This window comes from Mustela lutreola, chromosome 4, assembly GCF_030435805.1.
Source record: "Mustela lutreola isolate mMusLut2 chromosome 4, mMusLut2.pri, whole genome shotgun sequence".
Taxonomy (NCBI): Eukaryota; Metazoa; Chordata; class Mammalia; order Carnivora; family Mustelidae; genus Mustela; species Mustela lutreola.
Window position 1 is genome coordinate 53,318,543 of NC_081293.1, and position 27,237 is coordinate 53,345,779.

General features: G+C 36.6%; 1 protein-coding gene across 7 annotated transcripts in view; it reads right to left on the reverse strand.

Moving 5' to 3' along the window:
- Positions 1-27,237, reverse strand: part of FAM149B1 (family with sequence similarity 149 member B1) — a 79,358-nt gene that overhangs the window by 25,783 nt on the left and 26,338 nt on the right. For 6 of the 7 annotated variants that reach the window (XM_059169948.1, XM_059169950.1, XM_059169953.1 and 3 more), the window contains 2 exons: positions 17,446-17,613; positions 12,404-12,591 (listed from right to left, as the gene is read on the reverse strand). In XM_059169948.1, coding sequence (XP_059025931.1) covers positions 12,404-12,591; positions 17,446-17,613 — 356 coding nt within the window. The remainder of the gene's footprint in view (positions 1-12,403; positions 12,592-17,445; positions 17,614-27,237) is intronic. The other variant, XM_059169949.1, reaches the window with a different exon arrangement.

The following is a 27,237-nucleotide window of genomic DNA, read 5'->3' on the forward strand; positions in this document are numbered from 1 at the left end:
GTATATGATATCATATTTTACATCTTATTTTGTGTATCTTCACTTATTTTTTGTAGATATAATACATGTTACTACTTTTGGATTTTAATCTTCATAGTAGTTTTATAAGTGATTAATTACTACCATTACTGCATGTTTGCTTTTAACAGTAAATTTTTTTTTCTTTCAAAATTTTTACTTCTAGTTATAGCCTTTTTGTTTCTACTTAAAGCTCCTTTAACATTATTTGTAGGGCCAGTTTAGTAGTGATAACTCCTTTAACTTTTGTTTGGGAAATTATCTTTCTTTCAATGTTGAATGACTTTGCTGAGTAATGTTTTCTTGGTTGTAGGTTTTTCATTTCAGCACTTTGAATATATAATGCCACATTCTTCTGGCTTGCAAAATTTCTGCTGAAAAATTAGTGAATAGCCTTATAAGGTTTTCCTTGTATGTAATGGTTTCTTTTTCTCTTGCTGCTTTTAAGATTCTCTGTCTTTAATTTTTGTCATTTTAATTATTTGAATGCACTTCCTTGGGTTCATCATGTGTGAGGTTCTCTGTGATTCCTTGGACTGAATGTCTGTTTCGTTGTCAAGTTTAGGGACTTTTTAGCTATTATTTCTTCAAATAAATTTTATATTCCCTTCTCTCTCTCCTTCTGGGAGATAGAGATAGGAAGATGGTGGTGGAGTGGGAGGACCCCAGGCTCACCTTGTCCCTTGAATACAACTGGATAACTATAAAATCATCCTAAATATCCTAGAAACTGACTTGAAGACTGACCAAACAAACTCTACAATTAAAGGGAGAGAAGTGGTCACATCAAAGAAGGCAGGAAGTATGGAGATGTGATTTAGGGGAGAAATGGATCACGGCTGCTGCAGATGGGAGGGAGTCATGGACAGGGAGAAGGTTGGGAGAGAGAGAGAGGCACACAGAGGAATGCACAGGGAGAACATTTCCCCATAGACACTGGCTTCAAAAATGAGAGAGGCTGAATTTCATGAGGTCTTGCAACCAGTGGGGCTTAAAGCTTGGAATTTAAAAGGTCGGCAGGCTTGGCTGGGATAGAGTCCAGACTCTAAGAGTCCTGCTCTTAGAGAGAAGGTAGGCAAGGAACCTGGGGACATACAGTATGGAAACAGCAATCTGAAGAAAACATAGGGCACAGAGTGGAGAGATTATTTGCTCTTCTCAGAGTGTGTCCCTGAGGCAATATTCACAGAGACATCTCTCCACTGTTCTCAGAAAGAACAGAGCTGGCCAAATGCCATTTTCTCCCCCTAACCCCAGCATAAACACAGAGCCACCTGCAAGGAGCAGCACAGCGGCTACCTAACTTGCTTAAACTAAGCCCTGTGCTCCAGTTGAGCTGCCCTTCTCAGTCATGCTAACTTTGTCCTAGTGTTGCAGACCCCTCCACCAGAAAACCAGCCAAACCACTCCCCACACCAGATCTCCCAACCAGAGAGTTTTGCAGGGCCTCAGTTCCAGTGGAAGTAGTGACAGGTCTCATTTCACAGGCAGACCAGGGCACATGTAGTTAGAACTCACCACATTCAAGCTAGGGGCCAAACACTGCCCACAGCAGGAAAGGAGAGCCTCTGCAGATGACTGGCTGGAAGGATAGAGCAGCCAGAACACAATAGTACAGCATATGCAGCACACACTAGAGACACTCCCTGAAGCACCAGGCCCTGGGCACTACTTGGCCTCTTCTTCATAAGGCCATTACTTTCAGAAACAAGAGACATAACTGGCTTTTCTGACACACAGAAGCAGGCATAGACTTAGACATAATGAGAGGACAGGAATTCATCCCAAATGAAAGAACAAAATAAGGTCATGTCCAGAGATCTAAGCAAAACAGATATAAATAACATGCCTGATGGAGAATGTAAAGCAACAATCATAAGGATACTCACTGGATTTGAGAAAAGAAAAGAATGGAAAACATCAGTGAGACTCTTGACCACAGAGGTAAAAGAGTTAAAAAGTCATATAGAGATGAAGAGTGCAATAAATGAAATCAGTTGATGCAATGAACAGTAGGCTGAAGAGCAGAGGAACAAATTAATGGCCTAGAGGAAAAAATAATGGAAAGCACTAAAAAGAGAGAAAGAATTATGCATATGCATAATGGGAATAGACATAGGGAACTCAGGAACTCTATCAAATGTAATAATGTTGTACTATAGGAGTCCCAGAAGAAGAAGACAGAGAAAAGGGGACAGAAAATCCATTTGATGAAATAATAACTGAAAACGTCCATAATCTGGGGAAAGAAACAGGCATCTAGATCCAGGAGGCACAGAGAACTCCCATCAAAATCATCAAAAGCACACCCTACCCCAAGACATATTGTATTTAAATTTGCAAAATAAAGTGATAAAAAATATTAAAAGCAGCATGATAAAAGAAATCATTAACTTACAAGGGAAAATCCATGAGGCTAGCAATTTTTCAAGAGAAACTTGGCAAGCCAGAAGAAAGTGGCATGATATATTCAGAGGGCTGAAGGGATAAAGTCTGCAGCCAAGAACACTCGATCCAGCAAGGCTATCATTTAGAATCGAGATAAAGAGTTTCCCAGACAGACAAAATCTAAAGGAGTTTGTGACCACTAAAACAGCCCTGCAAGAAATACTGACGGGGACTCTGTAAATGGAAAGGAGAGATCAAAAGTGACAGTATAAAGGCAGGAAAAACAAAAGCAGTAAAAATATTTCTGTAACATCAGTCAAGGAACTCACAAAAAGGATATAAAGTATAACAACATATATCTAAAATGTGGGGAGGAGAAAAAGAATGGGTTCAGCCTTAAGTGATCATCAGCTTAATATAGGCTGTTATGCAGAAAAGGTTATATATGAAAAAAAAAGGTTATATATGAACCTGATGGTAACCATATATCAAAAACCACTAATAAACATGCAAAGAATAAAGAGAAAAAAAATCCAAATATATCACTAAGGAAAATCAATGAAACATGAGAGAGAAAGACAAGAAAGAATCAGAGAAATGCTCCAGAAAGATCACAAAACAAGTAATAAAATGTCAATAAATACACAACTATTAATTACTTTGAATGTAAACAGTCTGAACACTCCAAAAAGACATAGGGAGTCAGCGGATTAAAAAACAAAACAAAACAAAACCAGGCACCTGGGTGGCTCCGTGGGTTAAGCCTCTGCCTTCAGCTCCTGTCATGATCTCAGGGTCCTGAGATCAAGCCCTGCATTGGGCTCTCTGCTCAGCACGGAGCCTGCTTCCCCCTCTCACTCTGCCTGCCTCTCTGGCTATTTATGATCTCTCTCTCTGTCAAATAAATAAATAAAATCTTAAAAAAAAAACCAATATACTACCTAGAAGACACTAATTTTAGACCATGAAGACACCTATAGATTGAAAGTGAAGGGACAGAAAAACATTTATTATGCAAATGGAATAGTAATACTTATATTGGACAGACTAGACTGTTTAAACTAGACTTTAAAACAAAGACCTGTAATAAGAGACAAGGGCACTGTATAATAATAAAGGGAATACTACAAAAGAAGAGCTAACAATTGTGTATATTTATCCATCCAACATTGGAGCACCTAAACACATAAAACAATTACAAACATAAAGGAACTAATCAATAATATAACAATAGTAGGGGTCTTTAACTTAAATCAGTGGACAGGTATCTAAACAGGAAATCAAGAGGGAAATAATGGCTTTGAATTACACATTGGACCAGATGGACTTAACATATATATTCAGAACATTTCCTTCTTAAACAGCGGAATACATGTTTTTAAAGTATATATGGAACATTATCCAGAATAGATCACATATTAGGCCACAAAATAGGCTTCAGCAAATACAAGAAAACTGAAGTCATACCATGCACCTTTTCTGATCACAACATTATGAAACAAGTCAACCACAAGAAAGACTCTGGAAAGACCACAAATCATGGAGGTTATATAACATATACTAAATAATAAAGATTAGAGCTGAGATAGGTGACATAAAAACTAAAAAAAAAGAAAAAAGAAAAACCCAGTAGAACAGATCAATAAAACTAGGAGGTGGTTCTTTGAATAAAATTAACAAAATTGATAACCTCTAGCTAGATGTATCAAGAAGAAAAAAGAAAGCACCCGAATAAAATCACAAATGACAGAGAAGAAATAACAACCACTACAGAAATACAAACAATTACGAGAATACTATGAACATAACAACAAATTGGATAACCTAGTAGAAATGGATAAATTAAAAAAAAATACAACCTCCCAAGACTGAATCATAATGAAACAGAAAATCTGAACACATCAGTTACTAGTGAAGGAGATTGAGTAAAAAACAAAACAAAACAAAAAAATCCCAACAAATAAAAATTCAGGACCATATGGCTTCACTGGTGAATTATTACAAACATTCAAAGAAGAATTAATACCAATCCTTACTCTTCCAAAAAACAGAATAGGAAAGAATTCTTCTTCTTCTTCATCTTCTTTTTTTTTTTTTTTTTTTTGAGGCCAGCATTACCCTGGTACCAAAACCAAGGATACCACAAGAAAAGTACAGGCCAATACCCTGATGAACATAGATGCAAAAATCCTCAAAAAAATCTTAGCACACCAAATTCAACAATACATTAAAAGGATAATATATCAAAAAATAAAAGAATAATACATCATGATTGTTATTAATCTAGGAATGCAAGAATGGTTCAACATCCACCAGTCAGTATGCCACACTACATTAACAAAATGAATAAGTATCATACAATAATCTCTATAGATGCAGAAAAAACATTGACAAAATTCAACACTTTCATCAAAAGTGGGTGGGTATAGAGAGAATGTACTTCGCCATTATAAAGTACATATATGACAAGTCCACAGAGAACATTGTGCTCAACAGAGAAAAGCTAAAAGCTTCCTCTAAGATCAGAAATAAGACAAGGATGTCCACTTTCACCACTTGTATTCAACATAGTATTGGAAGTCCTACCAAAAGCAGTAGGCAAGAAAAAGAAATAAAAGGCATCCAATTGGGAAAGAAGAAATAAAACTCTCACTGTTTGCAGATGACATATACAGAAACTGTAAAAATTCTATCAAAAACTTAGAACTAATAAATGAATTCAGTAAAGTTGTAGGATACAAAATCAATACACAAGAATCTGTTGTATTTTTATACACTAATAATGGACTATCAGAAAGAGAAATTAAGGGGGGAAATCCCACTTATAATTGCATCAAAAAGAATAAAATACCTAGGAACATATTTAACCAAGGAGGTAAAAGACTGGTATAGTGAGAACTATAAGACACTAATGAAAGAAACTGAAGAAGACACAAATAAATGGAATGGTATTCTGTGCTCATAGATTAGAAGAATTAATATTTCTATTAGAATTAAAATGTCTGGGGCATATGGATGGCTCAGTGGGTTAAAGCGTCTGCCTTCGGTTCAGGTCATGATCTCAGGGTCCTGGGATCGAGACCTGCATTGGGCTCTCTGCTCAGCAGGCAGCCTTCTTCTCCTCTCTTTCTGCCTGCCTCTCTGCCTACTTGTGATCTCTGTCTTTCAAAAAAATAAATAAAATCTTTTAAAAGAAAAAAAAACCCTAGAATTAAAATGTTCATACTAACCCCCCAAAATACAGATTCAATGTGATTCTGGTCAAATTTCCAATGGCTTTTTTTCACAGAAATAGGACAAACAATCCTAAAATTTGCATGAAACCATAAAAGACCCCAAATAACCAAAGCAATCTTGAGAAAGAACAAAAATGGAGGCATCTTGCTCTCATATTTCAAACATAGCTATAGCATATACCATATACATAGCCATAGCAATTAAAACAGTACGGTACTGGCATAGAAATAGACACATGGATCAATAGAACAGAATGAGAACTTAGAAATAAATCCATGCATGTATGCTCAATTAATTTATAACATGCATACAACAGGGAAAGGAGAGTCTCTTCCATAAATAGTTTTTAGAAAATTGGACCAGTATCTCACACCATACACAAAAGCCAATTTAAAATAGATTAAACCCTTGAACATAAGACATGAAACCACAAAACTCCTGGGGAAAAAATAAGAGGTAAGCTTCTTGGCCAAGACCATGATTTTTTTAATCTCATGCCAAAAGCAAAACCAAGGAAAGCAAAATAAAACATTAACTAAAAAGCTTCTGCATAGCAAAAGGAAAAAGCAACAAAATGAAAAGGCAACCTAGTGAATCAGAGAAAGTATTTGTAAATCACCTATCTGATAAGGGTATTAATCCAAAATATATGAAAACATATACATGGCCAAAAAATCCAAGTTAAAAATGGGGAGAAGATCTGAATAGACTTTCCCGAAGAAGAAATACAGATAGCCAACAACTACATGAAAAGATGCTCTACATCATTAATCATCAGGGAAATGCAAATCAAAATCACAATGAGGTATCACCTCATACCACTCAGAATGGCTATTATCAAAAAGTCTAGAAATAACAAGTTGGCAAGGAAATGGAGGAAGGGAACCCTTGTGCCCTGTTCATGAGAATGTAAATTGGTGTAGCCACTATGGAAAGAAGTATGGATGTTCCTCAAAAAATAAAAAATAGGGACACCTGGGTGGCTCAGTCAGTAAAACACCTGCCTTCGACTCAGGTCATGATCCGAAGGTCCTGGGATTGAGCCCACATTGGGCTCAGTGAGGAGCCTGCTTCTTTCTCTGTCCACTCCCTCCCTCTGCTCATGCTTTCTCTCAAATAAATAAACAAAATCTAAAGAAAAAAAATAAAGTGTTTTTAAAAAATTAAAAATAGAGCTACCCACATGATCCAGCAATTCTACCTCTGGGTATTTATCTGAAGAAAATGAAAACACTAACTTGAAAAGATGTATGTACCTCCATGTTTATGGCAGCATTTATTTACAACAGCCAAGATATGGAAATCATCAATCATCAATAGATGAATGGTTTAAAATGTATATATATATACAATGGAATATTCTTCATTCATAAAAAAGAATGAAATCATTCCCTTTGTGACCTTGAGGGCATTATGCTAAGTGAAGTAAATCAGAGAAAGAAAAAGTACCATATGATCTTTCTCATAGATGAAATATAAAAACAAATAAAGCTCATGGATAAAAGAAAGGTGGTTGCTAGAGGCAGGGGGTGGGGAACTGGACAAATGGGTGAACATTTTTTGTTTTTAGAATAAACTGAATTAAAAATTTTTTCATATCTATAAAAATTAACAATCAACAGACTCACATTTACATACAGGTTGAAAGTTTTTAAAAATGTTTTTAATGAGATAAAATTCATATAACATAAAACTCACCATTTTTAGCCATTTTTTTTTTTAAAGATTTTATTTATTTATTTGACAGACAGAGATCACAAGCAGGCAGAGAGGCAGGCAGAGAGAGAGAGAGAGGAGGGAGCAGGCTCCCTGCTGAGCAGAGAGCCCGACGCGGGACTCGATCCCAGGACCCTGAGATCATGACCCGAGCCGAAGGCAGCGGCTCAACCCACTGAGCCACCCAGGCGCCCCTTTAGCCATTTTTACAGTATACAATTAACTGGTTTTTAGCATAGTCACGATGTTGTGCAATCAGCACCACTATCTAATTTCAGAAAATACCTGTTACTCCAAAGACATACCACATACCTCTCAATTTTCTTCTTCCTCTATCCCTTGGCAACCACTAAACTACTTTCTTTCTCTATGGATGTGCCTGCTCAGGACATTTCATCGGAATGAAATCATACAATATCAGGCTCTTTGTGTTTGGCTTCTTTCACTAAGCATAATATTTTCAAGTTTCATCTATGCTAAAGCATGCAGGATTACTTTATTTTATGAAAGAATAATATTACATTGCATGGTATATTAGTTACTTAGCCTGCTATAACAAAATACCACAGATGGGATGGCTTAAATAACAGAAATTTATTTTCTTACAGTTCCGGAGGCTAGAAGTCCAAGATCGAGGTGTTCTCTGGCTTGTAGACAGCTTTGTCCTTGTGGGACCTCTTTTCTGTGCATGTACAGAAAGGGAGCTCTGATGTCTCTTCCTCTTCTTATAAGGACACCAACTGTATAGGATTAGGGCCCCACTCTTATGACTTCATTTAACCTTAATTACCTTCCTAAAGGTCCTATTTCCAAACAGTCACATTGGAGGTTAGGGCTTCAACATATAAATTCTGAGGAGGACACAATTCTGTCCATAATATAACAGGTATAACAAATTTGGTTTCTCCATTCATAGCTGTGGACATTTGGGTTTCTACTTTTTAAAAAATATTTTATTTTTAAGTAATCTCTAATACCCAATGTGGGGCTCAAACTCACAACACTAAGATCAAGGGTCGTATGCTTCACAACTGAGCCAGCCAGGTGTCCCTGATTCTACTTTTTGACCATTACAAATAATGCTGTTGTGAACATTCATGCACAGGCTTTTGTGTGGATATGGTTTCAGTTCTCTTGGTTATATACCTTTGAATGGAATTGCTGGGTTATAGGGTAACTTTATGTTCAACTTTTTGAGGAACTACCAAATTGTTTACACAATGGCTGCACTATTTTATCTTCCATCCAGCAATGTATGAAGTTTCTAATTTCTCCACATCCTCACCAATCCTTGTCATTGTCTTTTTTTTTTTTTTTTTTTTAAACATAGCCATCCGATGGGTATGAAGTAGTATTTCATTGTGACTTTGGTTTTGGTTTATATTTCCATAAAGAATGTGATGTTGAACATCTTTTCATATGTTTATAGGCCATGTGTAATCTTTGGAGAAATAATCAATTCAAGTTGTTTGCCCATTTTTCAATTGGGTTGTTTGTCCCTTTGTTGTTGAATTGTACTTTGTATATTGTGGATGCTAGATTCTTATCACATGTTTGAATTACACTTATATTCTCCCATTCTGTAGGCTGTCTTTTCACTTTTTTTTATAATATCCTTTGATATGTAGTTTTTAAAATTTTGATAAAATCCAGTTTATCTATTTTTCTGTTGTTGTTTATGGTCTTGGTGTCGTATTTAAGATTCCACTGCCAAATTCAAGCTCATTAAGATTTAATTCTCTGTTTTCTTTTAAGAGTTTTATAGTTTTAGTTCTTTAATGTATGTTTGTGATCCATTTTGAGTTGATTTTTCACACATACTGTGAAATAAGGTTTCAAATTCATTCTTTTCCATGTGGCTATCCAGTTGTTTTCGCACCATTTGTTGAAGAGACTATTCTTCTCCCATTCAGTGGTCTTGGCACCCTTGTTGAAAATCAATTGGCCATAGATGTGTGGGTTTATTTCTATACTCTTGCTCCTATTCTGTTGATATAATCTATCTATCACTTCTTATGCCGATACCACACTGTTTTAGTTAATGTAGCTTTGTATCAAGTTTTAAGATCAGGAAGTGTGAGGCCTTTTTTTAGTATTATTCGGGAAATTCACTCAACCTGTAAATCTGTTTGGGGAGTATTGCCATTTTAATATTAAGTCTTCAAATCCATAAACACAGGATGACTTTGCAATTCTTTAGGTTGTCTCTATTTTCTTAGAAATTTTTTGGAATTTTTATAGTTTTCAATATAAAAGTCTTACATTTCCTTGGTTAAGTTTAATCCTAAGTATTTTATTTTTTGATGCTATTATGAATGAATTGTTTTCTTAATTTCATTTTCAATGATTCATTGATAGGGACTAGCAGAATTTTGAGAAGTATAATAGAGAAACCAAAAATTGCCTTGAACAGACTTAGTAGAAATCTGGATTTGGAAGATGCTGTAGGGGAGGGTTTAGAAGGAAATAAGGAACATGTTATTAGAAACTGAAAGAAAGGAGGTCCTCATTTAGTGTAAGAAAGCTTAGTGAAATGGTCTTCTGTGGTCAAGTGGAAAGCAGGACTTTTAAGTGATGATTCTGGATATGTAGCTAAGGAGATTTCCAAAGTGTTGACGGTGAGGCCTGATTATTTTTCTTGCTACTTATAATAAAACATGAGATGAGGAAGAGAAAGTGAAGGAAAAATTAATAAAGAAAACTATACTTGATGATTTTGAAAATTCTGTATCTTTAGATGGCAAGAGTTTAATGAAAGAAGGCTATCAGACTCTCAAAATGCTACTGGCAGGAGGCAGTCTGATAAAACTACTTAGCTGCATACTTGAGCTACATTTTATGAAAAAGGAAGGATGACTCAGAGGGTAAAACCAAGAGCCCAGGGCCCCTGGTGGCTCAATCAGTTAAACATCTGCCTTCGGCTTGGGTTATGATCCTGGAGTCCCGGGACTGAGTCCCATGTTGGGCAGAGAGTCTGCTTCTCCCTCACCCTGCTCTAGTGCTCTCTCTCACTCTCAAATAAATAGATAAGGTCTTAAAAATAAGAACAAAAACCAAGAGCCCAGAGGTTGGAACATAGAGCTGAGAGGCTTATTTCTAGGATTGGAACTCCCAGAATTTTCCCAACTGGACTTCAGAATTGTTTGTTTGTTTGTTTATTTTAAAGATTATATTTATTTAACAGAGAGAGAGAGAGATCACAAGCAGGCAGAGAGGCAGGCAGAGAGAAAGGAGGAAGCAGGCTCCCCACTGAGCAGAAAGCCCTATGCGGAGCTTGATCCCAGGACCTTGAGATCATGACCTGAGCCAAAGGCAAAGGCTTTAACCCACTGAGCCACCCAGACGCCCTTGGACTTCAGAATTGTTATGAACCTTTTTTTACCTTCCATTTCTGCTCACACACCTCTTATTTGGAATGTCTGTGATCCTTTCCCTGGCCCATTACTATATGTTGGATGTATTGGGGTAAGGTAACTGTTATCTAGGAGTGGAATGGCTGGACTATATCATTAGATGTTTATATACCTGTGTATATCGCCTTTCATTTCACAGGTCTATAGATGGAAAGGAATTGTGCCACAGTAATTTTACTTAATGTATTACGGCCAGCAACTTCATTTATATCAGGGCCTGATTTAGATGATAGTATTTTGGACTTCAGAGCCAATGCTATAATGAGTTTCTTGGAAGCCTTGGTAGTTAAATATATTTTGAATGCCGGAGCCCATGAATAATTGGGGACCAGTGCGAAGATTGTAATGGATAGATCTAAGGTGGTCCCTCTGTGATTCGTACCTCTTGGTAGTCACACCTCTGTGAAATCTGCTCCCTTTGAATGTGACTTGCTTCAGACCAACAGATTATGGTAAAAACGATGAGATGTCACTTCCATGAATGTGTTATGTTACATAAGCTTCTATTTTGCTAGCTGACTAGCTCTCAGTCTTTCTTGCTGGCTTTGAAAAGGAAAGCAGATGTGACTCCTACAGCTACAAGAAACTAGATGCTTCTAAAAAGGGAAGTGGATCCTTTCCTAGTTGAGCTTCTACAAGAGAACCTAGTTGTGGTCAATACCTTGATTTGCAACTTTGTGAGATCCTAAGTAGAGGACTAGCTAAGCCATTCTTGGGACTTCTGACCCACAAATCTGTGAGATAATAAATGTGTGTTGTTTGAAATTGCTAAGTTTGTGATAAATTTTTTTGTGTAACACAGAAAACCAGAACAACTCTTAAAAAGCTAAATATACATTTAACCATATAATCAGACCATTCCACTCCTAAAAATTTACCTAAGAGAAAAGGAAATGTATATTCAAAAAACTCCTTATACAGTAACATACAGACCAGATGTACATGTAATAGTCACAAACTGAAAACAATCCAAATATCCATGAACAGGTAAATGGATAAACAAATTATGAAACAATGGAATACTTGTTAGAAATAAATTGCTAACACACAATTACATGGATGAATCTCAAAATCATCATGCTGAATGAAGGAAGCTGGCTAAAAGTAAATACCGTGATTCCATTTATATGAAACTCTACAAAAGAAAAACTAAACTATAGTGACAGAAAGCACATTTACTGTCACTTGGGGATGGTGGATCAGGCACAGGCAGAAGGGAAGGATTACAAAGGTCATGAACTTTTGGGGGTGATGGATATGTTCATTATATCCACTGTTTTGTGGTTTCATGTTTGTATACATAGGTGACTTTACCAAATTGTACACTTCAAATATGGTTTATTGTGTATCAGTTCTTCTTAAGTAAAGCAGAATGTATTTGCCACTTGCACATTTTTTTTCTCACAAATAACCATATTCAAAGAAATCACAGTCTTGTCATCATAGAATGGGCCCTGTTACTCATCCATTCATTCTCAAATAGTTTTTCCATATCTGTTAGTTAGTGTCTGTGGGAAATGCAAATATGAATCTTTTACACTAAGGAAGTATATAATCTGATAAAATAGTTAATTAGGCTTTGGAAATCATCAATAATTATTTTTTAATATTGTTTTCACAAAGATCCTTACCAGAAGCCAATCCCTCCCAATGACTACGTGTCAGCTGCTCCATACAATTCAGAACCTTGCTCCATACGTCGTCAAACACATAAGCAAGGACATCCTCTTTCATGCAGTAAAATGGAGCAATGGGAGGGTATCCTAATTTCTGTTTCTCTGGAGCTGCTTGTAATTTCTTTCCTTGAAACCCCTCTTCCCTGTAACAGAAGCAAATAAGACTTCATGGTTATTCTTTTTTTTTTTTAGATTTCATTTATTTATTTGTCAGAGAGAGAGAGAGTGAGAGAAGGAACACAAGCGGGGGAGCGGGAAAGGGAGAAGCAGGCTTCCGGCCAAGTAGGGAGCTCAATGCAGGACTTGATCCCAGGACCCCGGGATGCTCGATCCTAGGGCCCTGGGATCACTACCCAAGCCGAAGGCAGACACTTAACAACTGAGCCAATCAGTTGCCCCCCAAATTCATGGTTGTTATTTACTGTGTGTTCACCACTGTCCTTCGTGCTTCTTAAGGAGTGTGGTTTGTGTGCCTTTCACCACCACTGACTCAGCGTAAATATGTTAGCAGATGTGTTAAGCTGCCTTGTAATCTAAGGGAGTTCTCAACAGAGGAGAGTGAATCTCCCTCTTTACTCCCACCTTACCCACTACTCTGCCCCCTGCCAAAAAGAACAAGAAAAAGAAGACTGAGACAGAGTGTATATTTTTTAGCTTTAAATAGATAAACACCATCAACTGAGCAATAAGCTATGACAAGCATACAGAAATAATCTTTTTGTTGTAACTGGATACCATTTAGGTTAATATTAATGTAATATCTAATCATGGGCATATAACTGTGCCACATAATTACTTGAGGCAATGATTCATTGGGGAAATAGTGTACTTTTACTAATCCAAATAAACGTTTGGTAGTTGGCTGGAAAGGAAAGGGGGGGGGCCAAATAGCACAAAAAGCTCTTCTGGAGCTCTTCTGGAGACCATGCATCTATCTGTAGGCCAGAAACTCTCAGCCAAGTCTTCTCCATCGTGGAGTCCCAACAGCCCCAGTATTGTGGGGGCAAAACTCTAGCTGACAGATGTACTTACTATGACAGATGTATTATAAATTAAGATAAAGCAAATTCTGGAACAGTTGGATTACAAAGAAATATTTTAAGGCCTCTACAGTGAAAATTATCCCTAGGGTAGCAGAGGTCTCAAGAATTATGGGGCGCCTGGGTGGCTCAGTGGTTAAAGCCGCTGCCTTCGGCTCGGGTCATGATCTCAGGGTCCTGGGATCGAGTCCCACATCGGGCTCTCTGCTCGGCAGGGAGCCTGCTTCCTCCTCTCTCTCTCTCTGCCTGCCTCTCTACCTACTTGTGATTTCTCTCTGTCAAATAAATAAATAAAGTCTTTAAAAAAAAATAAATAAAATCTTTAAAAAAAAAAGAATTAAATGGGAAGCTGTAAGCAGGAAAGAAGGATGCTAAGATGTTTGTACAGGGCAACTTAAGACTTTCCCCTCTTCTTTTTCCCAGAAGAGCTGGCCTGGCTTTAAGTTGGGGAGAAGGCTGATTAGTCTTAATTGTATTTAAATTTGTTTCTTTTTATAGGACATAACACTTTCTTATGATGAAAAAAATTCAAATTATACAGAAGGAAATGTATATATGTAGTGAAAAATAAGTTAACATCTCTGTCCCCCAGTCACCATTCCCAGAAGCCAACATTATTTATAGTTTGATCTAGAGAAATAGTTACATTATATACTATGCTGCTCCTCTCTCTTTTACTTAACAATGTAACTGGCCCTTGATCCCTATTAATACAGATCAATATGCCTCTTAAAAAATAGCTGCAGTGGGGGCGCTTGGGTGGCTCAATTAGTTAACCGTCTGCCTTCAGCTGAGGTCATGATCTCAGGGTCCTGGAATCTAGTATCACACTGGGATCCCTGCTCAGCTAGGAGCCTGCTTCTCCCTCTTTCTCTCCCTCTGCCCCTCCCCTCTGCTTGTTCTCTCTCTCCCAAATAAATAAATAAAAACTTAAAAAAAAAAAATAGCTGCAGAGTATTCCATTAGTTATACCCCAGCATATCTAACTGGCCAGTTGCTGACCAACCAACCTTTTGTTCTTATAGTCAGTACTGTATTTAATATCCTTGTACGTAGTTCTTTGGCTACATGGGTATTATATCTGTAGGATAAATACCTATAAACAGAATTACTGAGTAAAAGGATATATGCATTCTAATTGGAAAGATATTGCCCACTTTCCTCTAAAGAGGAAAAATCTCCAGTGTTGAAAAAACATGCCTTTTTTTTTTTAAATTTCAGCATAACAGTATTCAATATTTTTGCACCACGCCCAGTGCTCCATGCAATCTGTGCCCTCTCTAATACCCACCACCTGGTTCCCCCAACCTCCCCCACCCCCCGACACTTCAGACCCCTCAGATTGTTTTTCAGAGTCCATAGTCTCTCATGGTTCACCTCCCCTTCCAATTTCCCCCAACTCCCTTCTCCTCTCTAACCAAATATACCTTTTTTTTCCCATTCAAGTAATTATCAAACTTCTTTATTTTTTTTCTCTGCCAGTCTGACAGGTAAAATAGTATCTCATTATAGTTTTAATTTGCATTGCTGGTTGCAAATGAGATTGAATTTTATTTCCTTTATTTAAAATCCATTTTCTTGGGTGCCTGGGTGGCTCAGTCAGTTGAGCGTCCAACTCTTGGTTTCAGATTAGGTCATGACCTCAGGCTTGTGGGATTAAAGCTCATGTAGGACTCCATGCTCAATGCAGAGTCTGCTTGTCCCTTTCCCTCTGCTCCTCCTCCCACTTGCACACTCTCAAATAAATAAAATCTTAAAAAAATAATAAAATCCATTTTCTTTTTATGTGACCCATTCATTTTTTAAAAAGATTTTATTTTATTTATTTGACAGAGAGAGATAGCAAAAGAAGGAACACAAGCAGGGGAAACAGGAGGAGGAGAAGCAGGTTTTCTGCAGAGCGAGGAGCCCAACACGGGGCTTGATTCCAGGTGCCTGGGATCATGACCTGAGTTGAAGGCAGAAACTTAATGACTGAGCCATACAGGTGCCCCAAACCATTCATATTCTTTATCTGTTTTGTCCTTGATATTTTCCTTGTTGATGATCATATTAAGGAAATTAAATCTTTGTGCATGTATAAACTGCAAATATTTTGCCAGTTTGTCATTTGTCTTTTGAATTCACGAGGTTTTTATGTAGAAATTGTATTTTATGTAGTTTTTAAGAATTTCTTAAATGACTTATAGATTTTGTGTTATGATTAGTTAGAAAGGCCTTCCCTATTCCCAAATTATTTTTTTAAAAACAATCTTTCATATTTTATTCTTCTAAATTTATATGATTTCATTTGCCACATTTAAATTTTTTATATATGTGCAATTTATTTTATTTGAAGAATAAGTTAGGAGCCTTACTTTTTTAGATGATTTTTTTCTATGTTGCATCAAAATCATTTGCTGACATTATTATATATCCTGATTTTGTATAGGTGTTTTGGTTTATTTCTGGGCACTTAATCGTTTCAATTAGAAACATTTTAAAGGTTCAACTACTCTGTCATTTTTAATCAATATCTCAGTGGTATTCTAAAGGGAAGGCTGCCTTTCTAAAAGTCTTCTATGTTAGGGCACCTGGGTGGCTCAGTCAGTTGGTTAAGTATCTGACTCTTGGTTTTGGCTCAGGTCATAAATTCAGGGTTGTGGGATCAAGTCCTGCACTGGGTTCCATGCTCAGCAAAGAGTCTGCTTGAGATTCTCTCCCACCCATTTCCTCTCCTTCTGTCCCTTCCCCTACTCATGCATTCACACTTTCTTTCTCTCTCTCTCTCTCAAATAAACATATTCTTAAAAAAAAAAAATCTTCCTGTGTTACCTGAAAATTAACTTTTATTTATCAGAAAAAGGGAAAGAAATGCCCTTGGGACACCTATGATGCATTTAAATCACATTTTAAATTAGTTAAATCAACTTTTTTTTTTTAATATATGTTAAACCAAGGGAGAAGACCTTTGCTTTGAGGAAAAGAAAGAGAAATTAGAGATAATTTGAGCTAAGCCAGATGAAGTGAAGGTAAAGGGGACAGTCTCTAGAAAACCGTAAGTACATAGTTACTATTCTCTTGCAACAGTGAGTTTGCTCAGTGGTGTTATATATATAAATCTGGGTTATGTTTAGCTGACACTAGAATTGTTTACAGGGAGCAGGAGAGTAAGCATGGCTCAGCGGGAAATAGGTAGAAGTCCAGAATCATGTGACACAGTAGAAACTAGATCTAATTATAGCCTCATTGCCTAAAATGAAATTCTCACTTCTATATGTGTTGCTCTGACTATAAATTCTGGAACTTTTGAATGCTTAGAGGAATAGCTTAAGGGGTTACTGTTTGAGAAAGGAAGCATAGAATAAAGAAGAGAGCACTGGATTTAGTATAAGATGAATAAAGTTTTAGGTTTTAGCTTTACCTCAGACAAATAATTTAACCACTCTGATTCTCATCTATCCTATAAATAATATCTATGTCACAGGACTATTGCCAGACTATAGTAAGAATGGATATAAATAAACATTATTAATTGTAAAGTCTGTGCTAAGTTAAGGTTTTATATAAACTATATATATCTTTCAAACATGATTTATGTAAACAAAGTTCACACCTCTTCAACTAGGTTCTTTTGAAGAGTTTCAGAGTTTCTATGAGTTAACTGGTCATGATTTACAAAAGGTAAAATCAAACGATGAGAAGAAAAAAAATTAACTCATTTTAAATGTTTAATCTCAGAAAGAGGCAAATGACATGTGCAGGAAGAAAATACAGAAGGAAGTCTGGTACAAAGAAGCAACAGGAATTTGTATCAATTTAGTACATGAATTCTGGATACCTGAGAAGTGACAGGAAATAAATAATCAAGTGACATAAATCTAATTATAGGTAATATTGGCAGTATACTTTAGAAAAAATAGATATTAATAAACAAAATAGGAGGGGAGTAAATAGCTTTAAAGCCATAATACTCACATATCAGTGTGGTCGAAGGCTAGGTATTCCTCTATTATTCCTTCAGAAAAGATTACACAGTCTTCCTCTTCTCTCTCCATAGAATACAAACTAGGGGATTTGGCAATGGAAGATGCTTTATGAGCATAAGAAGATGAAAAATGTAATTTCTTTCCCCTAATACCAAATCTGGGAGAGGAAAAAACAAATATCAATTATGGACAACATCAATAGTTCTTAGAGCATCTCAGTCATACAGGTTTCAGCTCAAAATCCTGAAGAAAATGAAAACATTAATTTGAAAAGATATATGCACTCCAATGTTTACTGCAGCATTATTTACAATAGCCAAAATATTGAAACAAACTGAAGTATCCACAGATAGATGAATGGATAAAGAAGATGTGGTGTATACACACAGTGGAATATTACCATAAAAAGACTGAAACTTGCCATTTGCTACAACATGGATGGAAGTAGGGGATATAATCTTAAGTGAAATAAGTCAGACAGGAAAAGACAAATACCATATGATTTCACTTAAATGTAAAATCTAAAAACCAAGACAAATGAACAAACCAAACAAAACAGAAACAGACATAAATACACAGGACAAACTGGTGGTTGCTCAAGTGAATGGGATTGGCCAAAATAGGTAAAAGGTATTAAGAAGTATAGACTGCCAGGGTGCCTCGGTGGCTCAGTGGGTTAAGCCTCTGCCTTCAGCTCAGGTCATGATCTCAGGGTCCTGGAATCAAGCCCCCCATCAGGCTCTCTGCTCAGTGGAGAGCCTGCTTCCCCCACCCCCACCTGCCTCTCTGCCTACTTGTGATCTCTCTTTCTGTGTCAAATAAATAAATGAAATCTTTTCAAAAATAAAAAGTAAAAAGTCAATGAAAAATTAAGAATATTTATTAAGAATTACAACTTTCAGGTACCTCCAGAGGTTATATGCTTATTTCAGTAACTCCATCATAGTCAAAATGCGTATTCCTTAAGGACAGGATTTCCTTCGGAGAAAGCCAGTCAAATCTGAGCAATTGTTTTTTTAAAATGGCTCTGTTTAGCCAAATATTAGATTTAACCAATGTATATTTTGTGTTATTCTTCACACTTTTTTGTACCTTAGGTATTTTTTAATGGAAAAAAAAAAAGAATAAACCCAAGGCAATTTTCAGCAAGGCTAGTGGGAAAATTTTATTAAAAGACATTTTGGAAATATGTATTAGCAGCTTTAAAATAAACATACCTGTTGATTCCATCATTCAGTTATTTTCTCTGTAGGGATTTCCTTCAAGGATATGACCTACAAGATTTGGCTATAAAAATTATCATTATAGAATTGTTTATAATTACAAAAAATACCAAGTGTTCCAAAATACACAGTTGGGGATTGGTTGTTTAAATAATGAAATAGTCATGCAATGGAACATTATGAGGTCATTAAATTAATGTTGTGGGAGAAAATGGAAGATGTCCACAATAAAATGATAAGTATAAAAAAGATTATAAATACGTAGTTTCATAAAACTCTACACATATGTGGCAGAGAAGGGTAGGTGCTTCCCAATATCCATTCTTTCCTAGTAAATAATGCCAACTTAATTCAGAAGAGCAATACATCCATCTCAAAGACTGCATTTCCCATTACCATGTAGTCAATGTAACTTATGAGATATGAGCAGAACTGTTTTGTGGGATGCTGGGAAGGCTGTTTAAAGAAAAATGGCTTGGCTATAAGAAGTGCCCTTTTGCCCTTCTGCCTTTCCTTTCTGCTATCTGGGAAGTGAATGTCATGTTTGGAACTCTATCAGCCATCTTGGACCATGATTCTTCATATGTTAGAGAAAAACATCCTGATTTAGTATGGTATAGCAAAAAGATGAAAAGAGTCTAGGACCCTGAAAACACCATGCCACCACTGTACTACCTTTAGATACTATTCCTCCAGACTTCTTTTAAAACAGAAGCAATCTAGGGGTGCCTGGGTGGCTCAATCAGTTAAGTGTCTGTATTCAGCTCAGGTCGTGATCCTGGGGTCCTGAGATCAAGTCCCACATCAGGCTTTCTGCTCAGCATGGAGTCTGCTTCTCCTTCTCCCTCTGCCCCTCCCCCTGCTCGTGCTTGCTCTCTCTCTCTCTCTCAAATAAATAAGTAAAACCTTTTTTAAAAAATAAAAATAAAACAAAAACTTATATAAGCTATTAAATAAAGTGTACGGTATATAGGAAGTGACTGGAAATGTACGGCTAGACTGTGTAGAAATTTGAGTATTAACTTGGGCTAATTGTTAGCAATAAAAAGTACAGTTTTTAAGAAGAGGAATGACAAGATTCTTGCTTTAGATGACTGCATGGCGGGGCCCCTGGATGGCTTAACTGGTTAAGCGTCTGACTCTTGATTTTGGTTCAGGCCATGATCTTAGGGTCATAAGATCACCTGCGTAGGAGCCTGCTTAAGATTTTCTTTCTCCCTCTCTGCCCCTCCCCCACCCTGCCCCCTGCTCACTCGTTTGCTCTCTCTTTAAAAAAAAAAAATATTGCTGTGGTGGTGATGAAGAAGATAATGCACATCTGACTCTTGGTTTTGGCTTAGGTCATATGGTCTTATGAGTCCTGAGATTGAGTCCCATGTTGAGCTCTGCGCTCAGTGGGGGAATCTTCTTGAAGATTCTCTCCCTCTGCCCCTTCCCCAGCTCCTGCACATACATGTGTGCACTCTCTCACTCTCTCTCTCTCATAAATAAATAAATATTAAAAAAAAAAAAGATAATGTGGTTAAGGAGACTAGTGCAAAAGATAAAACAAGAGCAGACAGGCTGGTGAGTGTCTGCACCACAGCAGGAGGCACCCTGTATTTGGGGATAGAGAGATGGTTAAGAGGTGAGAAACAGTTTGGAGAACTAACACATGTAAATCGGCGGGTATTACTGTTTACAAAAAGTCTCAAATTTGAAACTTAATGTTTTTTAAGTCTCTGTTCTGAAATTCTAAACAGGGATTCTCAAATCCAGCTTACAGATTCATGCCAATTCATGACAACATTTTTACTGATCTACACCAAAAGGAGGAATATAAGAACAGTGCCCAGGAAGATTGCCAAATTTCCTTTCTTGAAAAGGATTGTTCTTATTTTGAGATTATGTACTTCATGCTTTTTTGTGTGTTAATACGTCTTTTCTTTTATAAAATAGTGATGTTAATTTTTGCTTTTTTTTTTTTTTACCACAACAAACAAAAGCTGTCATGTCAAATGCTAGATACCCAGTATTCCATATGTTATTGTGCTATTGTGTCATTACATTTGTATTATTAACCAATCATTTCTTTAATCTGTGGTAACTTTTTAAAAAGATTTTTTAAAAATTTCTTTGACAGAGAGAGAGAGAGCACAAGTAGGCAGAGAGGCAGGCAAGGGAGATGGAGAAGCAGGCTCTCTGCTGAGCAGGGAGCCCAACGCAGGGCTTGATCCTACTAACAGAATTTTTTTAAAAAATTAAAGATTTTGTTTTGGAGACAGAGAGCATGAGCAGAGGGAGAATCGGGGGAGAGGGATAACCAGACTGCACTGAGCATGGACTGGATATGGGGCTCGAACTTAGGACCCTGAGATCATGACCTGAGCTGAAACCAACTGAGCCACCCAGGTGCCCCTTGGTTTTATTTTTAAGTAAACTCTACAGTCAACATGGGGCTTGAAATCACAACCCCTTGTTCCCACCTTGGGATCAAGAGTTACATGCTCTATCAACTGAGCCAGCCGGGACCCAACGATTTTTTTTTTTTAAGTAATCTCTACATCCAATGTGGGATTATATATAATTTGCTTAGTAAAAAAATAACAGTGGTCTTGCCTAATCATGTATTGCTCTGGTAGTAATATTTAATTTGAGATGTTTTTTCTTGTGAGAGGAAAAAAAATCATGGCATTTTATTCTTCTCCCACATGCATGGAGGATAAAATGACTTTGCTAGGGTTTTTGTTTTGTTTTCTTTCTAAGATTTTATTTATTTATTTGCCAGAGAGAGAGAGAGAGAGAGAACACAGGCAGGCAGAGTGGCAGCAGAGGCAGAGGGAGAAGCAGGCTCCCCACTGAGCAACGAGCCCGATGTGGGACTTGATCCCAGGATGCTGGGATCATGACCTGAGCCAAATGCAGCCGCTGAACCAACTGAGCCACCCAGGCGTCCCAGACTTTGCTAGGATTTTTAAACAGAGTTTAATTTGGAGCCAGTCCTCCCAGGTATAGTAAGCCTTCATGGAGGTAATCACTGCAAGACCCTCAAATGTGGTTGAAAGGAACATGTGGCCAAGGGCACCTTCCTGACCAGGATCTGAAAAGTATAATTAGCCACTCTTAACTCCATTTCAGATCAACCTTATTATCCAGTGGACCTCAAGAAAGGATTGAAGTAGGGGAAATTTACATGAAGGAGTGATTTCATGATGCCAAAAGGAAGAAAACATAACTTAGTATATTAGAAAGGAAATAAGACTGGATGAACTTCCAGTATAACTGAAGTACCTCCATGGCTTTGGAGAGCTTCAGAAAACTCTTTATGTATAAATAAATAAATAAATAAATAAATCTGATTTGTAATGAGCTTAACTGCCCCTTCCATTTAGGATAGTTGTAAAAAAGAAATCAAAGAAAATGAAAACAAAGGCTATAATTTATAATGAGCGATACAAGGGAGGTAGGCATAGGACCAACAGCAGCCATCCCATACCACCTTAATGATTTTTGTAAATTGTGGTAAAAAATATAACATTAAAATTTCCATCATAACCACGTTTTTCTTTTTATTTTTATTTTTTATTTATTTTTTTTTTTTTAGCAGGTAAGGAAATTTATTGACAAACGTTTAGATGTTTTACGTTTTTCTTTTTAAAGAATTAATTTATTTATTTGTCAGAGAGAAAAGAGCAGGAACATAAGCACGGGGAGTGGGAAAGGGAGTAGCAGGCTTCCCACGGAGCAGGGAGCCCGATGTGGGGCTCGATCCCAGAACCCTGAGATCACGACCTGAGCCAAGGCAGACACTTAATGACTGAGCCACCCAGGCACCCCCATCATAACCACTTTAAACTGTACAGTTCAGTAGTGTTAAGTATATTCACATTATTATTGTGTAGCAGATTTCAAGAACTTTTTCATCTTGAAAAACTGAAACTCTAATCCCCATTAAATACTAATCCCCTCCTCTGCTCCTGGCAATTACCTTTCTACTTTCTATGCTTCTGGCTATGCTAGATACATTATGTGAGTGGAATCATACTGTATTTATCCTTTTGTGACTAGCTTTTTTCACTTTGCATATGTCTTTGAGTTTCATCCATGTTGTAGCATGTAAAAGGATTTCCTTCCTTTTATAGTGACATATTATTTTATTGCACATAAATATCACATTTTCTTTAGCCATTCATCTGCTGATAGACATTTGGGTTGCTTCCAGATATTTTGTCAATTGTGAATAATGCTGCAGTGAACATGGTTGTACAAATACCTCTTTCAGATCCTGCTTTCATTTTTTCCCCCCCTTTGAATACATATAGCTGGGAGTGGGATTGCTGGATCATATGATAATTCTATTTTTAATTTTTTAAGCAACTTCCATACTGTTTTTCACAATGGCTACACCATTTTATATTTCCACTAAAAGTGCACAAAGGTTCCAATTTCTCTGTATCTTTGCCAATACTTTTTATTTTCTATTCTGTTAACAGTGGCCATCCTGATGGGTGTGAGGTGATATCTCATTGTGGTTTTGATTTGCACTTTTCTTATGATTAGTGATGTTGAGCATCTTTTCATATGCTTGTTGGCCACGTATGTATCTTCTTTGGGGAATTGTGTAGTCTAGTCCTTTGTTCATTTTTAAGTTGGGTTATTTTATTGTTGTTAAGTTGCAGAAGTTATCTTTATATCCTGGATGTTAAGCCCTTATCAGATATGTGATTTGTAAATAGTCACTTCCATTACATAGGTTGCCTCTTCACTGGATTGACTGGTTTTTTTGATGCTCAGAAATTTTTAAGTTTGATGTAGTCCAATTTACTTATTTTTGCTCTTGTCATCTATGCTTTTAGTGTCATATCCAGTAAATCATTGCCAAATCCAATAGCCTAAAGCTTTTCCCTTGTGTTTTATTCTAGGAGTTATATAGTCTTAGGTCTTACATTTAGGTCTTTAATCTGCTCGGAGTTAATTTCTATATGTGGTGCAAGGTAAGGTTCCAAATTCATTCTTTTGTATCTGGGTACCTAGTTTTCTCAGCACCATTTGTTAAAGTGTCATTTCCCCATTGTGTAGTCTTTGCACACTTACTGAAAGTCATTTAGCCATTTATACAAAGGTTTTCTACTCTGTGCTCTCTATTCTTTTAGTGATTTTCAAGGATTACAGTTCTGCATATAGTCATACATTTTAATATCTTGGTAGGTATTATAGTTAGCTCATTTTTGCTGAGGTATATATTTAAAATAAAGGTAGACAGATCCTTATGCTACCTTGAAACAGTAATGAGCATATTTTTTTTTCAAGTAGAAATGCCCTTAAACTCATATTCTCATGGTCCTTTTTTGTCTGTGTTTTCTCCTTATGCTACCGCCATCTTCTATTATTTTATGCTTCTGAAATTCCATTTTGACCTAGGCACCAATTTTTTTTTGATTGATAACATTGTTTTGCAACTATAATATCAATGTATACATTAATTCATTTTCAAATCATTTGGTATCATATTTTATGCTTTCATTTAGTAAAAAAAACACTGAATGCTAACCATGTTGTAATCACTGTGCTAGGTGTTAAGAAATACAAAGAAGAAAATACTGTATTTCTGTCTTTTTTTTTTTTTTTAATTTTTTATTTTTTATAAACATATATTTTTATCCCCAGGGGTACAGGTCTGTGAATCACCAGGTTTACACACTTCACAGCACTCACCAAAGCTGAAATATTATTTTTATAGAAAGTCTCAGTCATTTATAAACCTTATTTTGTGGCAAATTGATTTGTTAAACTGCAAAAAATCAAAATGACATATTTTTCCATACCTCTTACAGCAAAAAGTAATAAAACAGCAGCAGCACCAAGTTACAGATTTCACTACCCAAATTTTGTTCTCAAATACTCTTAGCCTCTCAACAGAAGTAGGTCTCCTTACATTTCAGCTGATTTTAGGTCTTGGAGAAAAAATTAAATATAGGTCTGGAACATCCTGCTGTAACCAGAAAGCAAGGATACCGTCAAGACAAAAACAAAAGAACTAGCTTGACATGGCCAAGTTGTAACAATCTGAGCATCAATAGTAATTTTGATTAATTAAAATATATATTTTTCACTGATCTGAGTTCAAACTGGTATTCAAGAAAAATATCAAGTATGGACAAAGTAGTGGTTACATGAAAGTAAATATCATGGATTATGTTTGTTATTGCTTTCCATAAGCAGTAGTATGCTAATGAAGCTGGATAATTTGTTTCATCTAGGTATATGTCTGTGTATGAAGTATAGATAGATGTTTATCTGTATAGTAAATGAAAGTAATAATTGAAAACTATAAGCAGATAGCCCAGAAAAGCAAATCCAAAAATAAGAAGAGCTACTCAGTAGTGGGGTAGCAAGTAGAAAGGAAAGAAAGGAAGCCTGCAGTATGTTGCTGAATGATTTAGTCAGATATCCTAAAAAAAGAGGGACTAATTGCTCAGGCTTGATTACTTATTTCCTTGGAGATGAGTGTCCAAATGGAACTACTACTTATAAAATAATAAGGCATATATAAATATTATGCTAACAGGTAAATATATTAATGACATGACATGAATTATATAATTTTGGTCAGTAAGAAAGAATATATCATTTCTGTGGAAGACATTGCTTGGTAAAAAACTGGGTAAGTTATATAAAAAGAGTAAACTTAAAAAGGCTTATTGACAAAATACTAGCCAATAGGATTCAACAGTACATTAAAAGGATTATTCACCACGACCAAGTGGGATTTATTCCAGGGCTGCAAGGTTGGTTCAACATCCGCAAATCAGTCAATGTGATACAACACATCAATAAAAGAAAGAACAAGAACCATATGATACTCTCAATAGATGCTGAAAAAGCATTTGACAAAGTACAACATCCCTTCCTGATCAAAACTCTTCAAAGTGTAGGGATAGAGGGCACATACCTCAATATCATCAAAGCCATCTATGAAAAACCCACCGCAAATATCATTCTCAATGGAGAAAAACTGAAAGCTTTTCCGCTAAGGTCAGGAACACGGCAGGGATGTCCATTATCACCACTGCTATTCAACATCGTACTAGAGGTCCTAGCCTCAGCAATCAGACAACAAAAGGAAATTAAAGGCATCCAAATCGGCAAAGAAGAAGTCAAATTATCACTCTTCGCAGATGATATGATACTATATGTGGAAAACCCAAAAGACTCCACTCCAAAACTGCTAGAACTTATACAGGAATTCAGTAAAGTGTCAGGATATAAAATCAATGCACAGAAATCAGTTGCATTTCTCTACACCAACAGCAAGACAGAAGAAAGAGATATTAAGGAGTCAATCCCATTTACAATTGCATCCAAAACCATAAGATACCTAGGAATAAACCTAACCAAAGAGACACAGAATCTATACTCAGAAAACTATAAAGTACTCATGAAAGAAATTGAGGAAGACACAAAGAAATGGAAAAATGTTCCATGCTCCTGGATTGGAAGAATAAATATTGTGAAAATGTCTATGCTACCTAAAGCAATCTACACATTTAATGCAATTCCTATCAAAGTACCATCCATCTTTTTCAAAGAAATGGAACAAATAATGCTAAAATTTATATGGAACCAGAAAAGACCTCGAATAGCCAAAGGGATATTGAAAAAGAAAGCCAACGTTGGTGGCATCACAATTCCGGACTTCAGGCTCTATTACAAAGCTGTCATCATCAAGACAGCATGGTACTGGCACAAAAACAGACACATAGATCAATGGAACAGAATAGAGAGCCCAGAAATAGACCCTCAAATCTATGGTCAACTAATCTTCGACAAAGCAGGAAAGAATGTCCAATGGAAAAAAGACAGCCTTTTCAATAAATGGTGCTGGGAAAATTGGACAGCCACATGCAGAAAAATGAAATTGGACCATTCCCTTACACCACACACAAAAATAGACTCAAAATGGATGAAGGACCTCAATGTACGAAAGGAATCCATCAAAATCCTTGAGGAAAACACGGGCAGCAACCTCTTTGACCTCTGCCGCAGCAACATCTTCCTAGGAACAACGCAAAAGGCAAGGGAAGCAAGGGAAAAAATGAACTACTGGGATTTCATCAAGATCAAAAGCTTTTGCACAGCAAAGGAAACAGTTAACAAAATCAAAAGACAACTGACAGAATGGGAGAAGATATTTGCAAATGACATATCAGATAAAGGACTAGTGTCCAGAATCTATAAAGAACTTAGCAAACTCAACACCCAAAGAACAAATAATCCAATCAAGAAATGGGCAGAGGACATGAACAGACATTTCTGCAAAGAAGACATCCAGATGGCGAACAGACACATGAAAAAGTGCTCCATATCACTCGGCATCAGGGAAATACAAATCAAAACCACAATGAGATATCACCTCACACCAGTCAGAATGGCTAAAATCAACAAGTCAGGAAATGACAGATGCTGGCGAGGATGCGGAGAAAGGGGAACCCTCCTACACTGTTGGTGGGAATGCAAGCTGGTGCAGCCACTCTGGAAAACAGCATGGAGGTTCCTCAAAATGTTGAAAATAGAACTGC